Source organism: Anarrhichthys ocellatus, unplaced genomic scaffold, assembly GCF_004355925.1.
Source record: "Anarrhichthys ocellatus isolate YVR2014 unplaced genomic scaffold, GSC_Weel_1.0 scaffold507, whole genome shotgun sequence".
NCBI classification, from domain to species: Eukaryota; Metazoa; Chordata; class Actinopteri; order Perciformes; family Anarhichadidae; genus Anarrhichthys; species Anarrhichthys ocellatus.
The window spans coordinates 9,070-15,413 of NW_022280481.1; the positions used below are offsets into that span (position 1 = coordinate 9,070).

Below are 6,344 nucleotides of genomic sequence, written 5' to 3' on the forward strand. Positions count from 1 at the left end.
CGGCCCCGCCTCCTGGTCATCCTCCTGTCTAGATCCTTTCATCGGTCCCGCCTCCAGGTCGCCCTCCTGACTAGATCTGTTCATCGGCCCCGCCTCCTGGTCTCCCTCCTGACTAAATCCGTTCATTTGCCACGCCTCCTGGTCGCCCTCCTGTTTAGATCCTTTCATCGGCCCCGCATCCTGGTCGCCTTCCTAACTAGATCCTTTCATCGGCCCCGCCTCCTGGTCGCCCTCCTGACTAGATCTGTTAATTGGCCCCGCCCCCTGGTCGCCCTCTTGACTAGATCTGTTCATCGGCCCCGCATCCTGGTCGCCTTCCTAACTAGATTCTTTCATCGGCCCCGCCTCCACGTCGCCCTCCTGACTAGATCCTTTCATCGGCCCCGCCTCCATCCAAAGCATTGTTGTTAGGAGCAGTTAGGGTTCGATCAAGGACACTTACTAGGAGACCAGCGATCTTCACAGGACGACCCACTCTACATCTTAAGCCACAGCCGCCTAGTAAGGAGAACTTAAATGTATGTTGGGTCACAGTTAAACCTGATGAGGTCATCACATCATCATCATCACCAAACCTTTGACACATTTTACTGTATTGCAAACAAAACACAAAATACTTCAAAGGTGTAAAATATCTTTATTGTCAGTTATCAAAAATGTTTTCAAGTAAAAAGTCAGACTCAGAGTCCGTAAACACAAAATAAATAGTTTGTTCATAAATATAAACATAAATACAGACAAATAAATAGAACAGTAGAAGACAAACAGAAACAGAATAGAAGTCAGTGTCGAGTCTCAGTAGAGCGCCTCCTGCTGGCAGCAGATGAATCCACCACGAAGGCCGCAAGCAGGTCCAACTGCTCCAGGTGCAGTTTAGTCTCCTTTCTGATCAGCTCCCAGGACTCAGGACTACCACCCTGTACACAGAGTACTACAGTCAGTGCTACTACTTATACTACCCTGTACACACAGAACTACAGTCAGTACTAGTACTTATACCACCCTGTACACAGAGTACTACACTCAGTACTAGTACTTATACACACAGAACTACAGTCAGTACTACTACTTATACCACCCTGTACACAGAGTACTACAGTCAGTACTAGTACTCATACCCAGCCAAACATTGCTACAGTTAGTACAACAGCAGTACTTGTACTCACAGTGCGGTACAGAGTACTATTTTCCAGTCTCCGGTAGTATCTTCTCTGTCGGCTCATGTTTTTTCTGCTGTGAGTCGACACCTGAAGACAAAAACACAGTTCAGTTAACTTCAGGTTTAAAAGTTGTCAGTTCTCAAAGAAGTTGAACAGTCAGAAGTGTCTGCACTGACAGCAGTTGAAGTGTCAGCAGTGACCGGCTTATGTCAGTTGAAGTGTGAACCTCAATAGTAAAAGGGTTGAAGTGTCTATTGAAGTGCTCTGAAGGTACTTTAGGTATCAGTTGAGGAGCTGAAAGGAGTTGAAGTGTCTCTCCACTCACACAGCTCTTCAGGCCGTCTGTCTGCCTGTCGATGGTCATCAGGAAGCGCTCCGTCTTGTCCGTATCCCAGGTAACGGAGGAGCGGTTGTCATGGTGATAGAGACCTGCGATCAGCTCCAGACTGTCTCTGATGAAAACCAGCTGAGACTCTACCTGGAGAGAGACAGACAGGTGTGAGAATTCTAGCTCTCTGATTGACTGACAGAGCTGATGTCAGCAACATAAATCTTTATGTTTGTGTGTGAAGTTTACTAAGAAATTGTCGGCATAAACATGAGAATTATGAATTAAAGTGTAGTCACTTGTACTGAAGACTGAAAGAAGGTGAAGTGGCAGTTTAAATTAAATTGTGATTGATTGATTGATTGATTGATTGATTACCTCATCCTTCCTGATGCGTTCGTAGAGTCTATAAGGAAAGGGAACTGGACTCTCCTGGTCTGTCAGCTGACCGCCCTAAAACACAAAGATTTCACTTCATTTCACTTCATAAATGGACATTTATTACTAAATATTTTAATACATTTCCATCCACGTCAGTAGTTAATTGTTAATACATGTAAAAACAAATATTGTGTATAATATTTATTATTTTCTCTAAAATGTTAAACTTGTTTACGTCCACTAACTGTTACTAACGAGTCAAAAGCAGATTTAAAGGGACAGTTCGCAGTTTTTATAACAAATAGTTTTTTTTTACTCCAAGTTTTATTCTGAAAATTTATTTTGTCTGTTCGCCTGACTTTATAAACTTTATAAACATTTTGACTCTATAAACTTTATTAACCTCTAAAGTTGGGTTTGGCAAATTTGGAGAAACCAGTAAGAGAAAGCTAGATTTTAAAAGTATCCTGGACCACTAGACTAGAGAACTACTAGACTACTACACCACTGGTCCACTAGACTACTAGACCACTGGACCACTAGACTAGATAACTATAGGACTACAGGACCACTGGACCACTAGACTACTAGACCACTGGACCACTAGACTAGATAACTATAGGACTACAGGACCACTGGACCACTAGACTACTAGACCACTGGACCACTAGACTAGAGAACTATAGGACTACAGGACTACTAGACCACTAGACTACAGAACCACTGGACCACTAGACCACTAGACTACTAGACCACTAGACTACAGAACTACAGGACCACAGAACCACTAGACTACAGGACCTGGACTAACCCCGAATCATGCTGATGTACTCACCATGACTTGGACCAGAGTCAGAGAGATGTTGCTCAGGTGCCCGTAGTGTCTGAGCCAATCACAGCACAGGACGGGGGTCACAGCGCTGCAGAGGAGGACGAGGATCAGGCGGGTCCAGCTGGTCATGATGAAGGTGATGAAGATGGTGAAGATGGCGGCTGCAGGCTGATCCTGGTTGTGTCTCCAACATGCTGCTGATCTGAGACTTTTATTCCAGACAGGAAAGAGAAAAGTGAAAACTGGACTTTTTGTCTTTCACTTTTTGTCTTTCACTTTTCAACACAAACACTGTGTAGAAACAATATATATATATATATATAATACACAATATGTATATAGATATGTTGTATATAAATAGTACTGCAGCAATATTAAATCCATTCATTATATTTCGATTTAATTAATTTATGTTCAACTGTTATCAGTAAATTAAGACATTTATCAGAATCACTCTTTAAAAATGAAAAACAAACTTCAGATATTTAAATATTAAGTTATAGATTATAATTTTATATTATACATTATATTTTATAATATTATATAAAATACTTTGAAGATGAATTAGGTCATTGTTATTAATTGTTCCGTTTGGAATGTTTTTTATTTATTTACTTTCATTTTTCAAACCAGGGGCCTCAGATTGCATACGTCACAGGAAGCCACAGATAGACTTTTCAAAATAAACGCACACTTCTTTTCTTCAGCAGTAAAGTAGCAGAGCTCGAGGAGAAGAAGATGAAGAGAAGAGAGTGAGATGTATTAATATTTGAATGCGATGAAGACTAACATCAGAGAGATTATCTAACTATCAAGTATTAAGTTAATAATGTGCTTTTGTTTTGAAAGAGGCATCTCATCTGTTTCCGGTTTCTCTGGAGTTTTGATGGTTTTTGACCGGAAGATGACGTCAGCCTCGTTTTCACTTTCCGGTCGTCGAGGAAACGGTGAGGCAACGCAGTGATGACGTCATCAGGAGTGTCATCAGGAGTGTCTGATTATCGATCCACAGAATGTGGCTGAAGATCAAAGGAGCGACAAATAAATATATAATATATAAAGAATAAACATAAATACACTGATACAGATACACGTCATCAATTGATTCATAAATGGATCAAGAGATCAATAACACAAAATAATCTGATTTTAAAAAACGATAAAAAAAAGTTCATAAAACGAAGTTAAATTCGTGATGAATGAATTTCCGGTGAGGAAACCTTTGCCTGACGGACATGTCGTCACTTCCGTCTGCATCCTCATTGGTTACAGCAGCAAGGCCCCCCCGGAAGCGCGGCAAACATTTGTTTGTTCGTTCGAAGAAGAAGAAGAAGAATGTGAGTAAAATAAACTTTACCGAGTTTTAAAAAGACAACCGGAGACTAAAGAGCCGACGGTTAACGGACACGAGTCAATACGTAATAATAATAAAGTAGAGAGACGTCAACGCGGCGGCGCTGATTCGTTATGAAGGAGTTTAACATGAATTCATTAGTTTCTTTCGTCGTTTCTTTACAAAATACATTTTTAAAACCAGATCACTTCTGAGCCTTCAGGTTCCTCCTGAGCCTTCAGGTTCCACAGGTTCCACATTACATGTTCTTATATGAACGTGTCTCAGCTGAGAGCAGAAACTGTTCAATCAGCAGATTTCTGGAGGTTTGGTTTGAGGTGCTCACCTGTAGACTGTTTCTGGTCTGTAGGTGTGATGGAGGTCGACGTCCTGGAGTTCAAAGTCCCGGTCCAGAACAACAAGACGCTGTTCGTGTGGGACATCCAGCCATCTCACACCCAGGATCAGGTCTACGTGAGTCCACTTGGGGGGTTCAGGTCTGCGTGAGTCCACTTGGGGGGTTCAGGTCTGCGTGAGTCCACCTGGGGGGGTTCAGGTCTGCGTGAGTCCACCTGAACCCACAGGTGGTCCCTCTGTGTGTTGGTCCTTCAGGTCCGGTTGCTCGATGTCTTCTCGTCCTTCGGTCCTCTCTACCTGCTCAAGGTGAGTCCCAACTCTGCTCCCAACCCGCCGGGGTTCTACGCCCTCATCAAGTTCTACTCCACTGCTCAGGCCTCAAAGGCACTACGGCAGACTGACGGACAGACGCTGTTCCAGAACTCTCCACTCAAGGTACTTCATGGTCTTCTTCAGGACAGTTGATCCACCTGAACAGGTGAAACGGTTCATTCGGGGTTTTAAAACATGTCAAACTTTGATGATACATGTTTTATATACCGAGTACTTAAGAATAGAAGTTCATCAGAGTGTTTGTTTCCTGTTAAATGTGCTTTTATTGTAAAGTTGCACAGTGCAACAGGAAGTGATGATAGTGTTACGTGGTAACAGGATGTAGTTTTACAGCCTTTTCTTTTCATTAACACTGTGGTCCAACACCAGCCCGTCACCTGTCTGTGTGTCTCAGGTGAGACTGAGCTCCAGACAGACTCCTCACTTCCTGTCTGACAGCAGCAGACCTCTGAGCCACGCCCGCTGCCTGGAACTGGCCAATCACTGCTTGGGATTCAACGGCTGGACCTCTGACATCATCACGGTGAGACGACACACTACGGCCCAGTCCCAATGTCCCCCCTAAACCCTAAACCCTCAAGGACTCACTGAGGTCACCTGGTGAGTGTGAGAGACTGTGAGGGCTTCACATGGTGTAAATATGAACGGGACATATCACGTTACCATGAAAACAACAAAACATATGATGTATATTGTGTGTATTTATTGTATACTTTGTACTCCCTGATGTGAACGTCTTCAGGCTCTTTCCTCACTAGATGAGAGGTAACTTCATATCATCTATTTACTCGTTTCTGTCAAAACAGCTTCAATGACTAAATCAGATATTTGATGAATAAATGAATAAATATTCTGTGATTTCATGTTCTAATGTTCCATCTTTAACCCTTAATGTTTCTGTGTACATGTAATACTCCAGGCTGGTTACCCCGTGTTTAACGTCACATTGCAATGATTTGTGGGTAATTCCCTTTCTGTAAGTCAGCATCCTATGACTTGCACTCGATGATGTGACAGACAGAACTAAACCCTCACAGAGTTCGCGGGAGTGCGCCTCAAAGTCCGTGAGGGGGGGGGCATTGGGATTGGGCCACACACACACACACTTCTACATTCACATGCAGCTGACTTCCTGTCTGTCCCTCAGCTGAAGGAGCTCACCAACGAAGAAGAAAAAGAAAGAGGAGAAGAGGATGATGAAGGTGGAGGAAGATGGAGGAGGCTGAAGTTTGGCTGTGTGCTGCAGCTCTCCTTCCCTCATCACGGACAGACGACCAGAGCAGCAGCAGTGGTGGAGGACAGCTTCACCTGCTCGGGTGAGGACGGCTTCACATTACATCACAGTCATTCAGCAGATGCTGTCATCCAACGAGACTTACAATAAGTGTGTTCAAGAGAACTACTAGTCACCAGAAGTCATGAGTGCATCTCCTTTATACAAGCATCTAAGAGCATAAACCAGAGCAGAAGTACAGAAACAAACTAGTATGAATACAATAAATGCAACAAACTAATACAATAAGTCAGGGGTATTCAAGTACATTTCCAAAAGGTCCAGATTGAGAGAATCTCCTCGTGCAAAGGTCCGGAACATTACAATAATATCTAACTTGCACTATT

At 43.0% G+C, this 6,344-nt stretch overlaps 2 protein-coding genes across 3 annotated transcripts; one reads left to right on the plus strand and one right to left on the minus strand.

Moving 5' to 3' along the window:
- Nucleotides 1–781: 781 nt before the first annotated feature.
- Nucleotides 782–2,830, minus strand: LOC116401529 (interferon a3-like). The gene is made up of 5 exons (XM_031879981.1): nucleotides 2,705–2,830; nucleotides 1,867–1,941; nucleotides 1,486–1,638; nucleotides 1,167–1,247; nucleotides 782–917 (listed from the first exon to the last, which is right to left on the minus strand). Exons 1-5 carry the CDS (start codon nucleotides 2,828–2,830, stop codon nucleotides 783–785), a joined length of 570 nt encoding a protein of 189 aa, XP_031735841.1. The 3' UTR covers nucleotide 782.
- Nucleotides 2,831–2,988: 158 nt separating this feature from the next.
- LOC116401531 (RAD52 motif-containing protein 1-like) lies at nucleotides 2,989–6,161 on the plus strand. Of its 2 annotated transcripts, none has more exons than XM_031879984.1 (5): nucleotides 2,989–4,038; nucleotides 4,405–4,508; nucleotides 4,647–4,826; nucleotides 5,119–5,247; nucleotides 5,872–6,161. In XM_031879984.1, the coding sequence occupies exons 1-5, from the start codon at nucleotides 3,897–3,899 to the stop codon at nucleotides 6,106–6,108; spliced, it is 792 nt and encodes a 263-aa protein (XP_031735844.1). In that variant the 5' UTR covers nucleotides 2,989–3,896; the 3' UTR covers nucleotides 6,109–6,161. The 2 variants fall into 2 exon arrangements, with proteins under 2 accessions (XP_031735844.1, XP_031735845.1); XM_031879985.1 differs by having other exon boundaries at nucleotides 4,647–4,697.
- The last annotated feature ends 183 nt before the right edge of the window (nucleotides 6,162–6,344 follow it).

Excerpts from the sequence above, each read along its gene's own strand:
- LOC116401531 (XM_031879984.1), top strand. The coding sequence starts at position 3,897 with ATGAATGAATTTCCGGTGAGGAAACCTTTGCCTGACGGACATGTCGTC. Across the intron at positions 4,509-4,646 it reads ACACCCAGGATCAGGTCTAC|GTCCGGTTGCTCGATGTCTT; the intron begins GTGAGTCCACTT and ends TTGGTCCTTCAG. Across the intron at positions 5,248-5,871 it reads GGACCTCTGACATCATCACG|CTGAAGGAGCTCACCAACGA; the intron begins GTGAGACGACAC and ends TCTGTCCCTCAG.
- LOC116401529 (XM_031879981.1), bottom strand. The coding sequence starts at position 2,830 with ATGACCAGCTGGACCCGCCTGATCCTCGTCCTCCTCTGCAGCGCTGTG. Across the intron at positions 1,248-1,485 it reads CAGACGGCCTGAAGAGCTGT|GTGTCGACTCACAGCAGAAA; the intron begins GTGAGTGGAGAG and ends TTTTGTCTTCAG. Across the intron at positions 918-1,166 it reads ATAGTACTCTGTACCGCACT|GGTGGTAGTCCTGAGTCCTG; the intron begins GTGAGTACAAGT and ends CTCTGTGTACAG.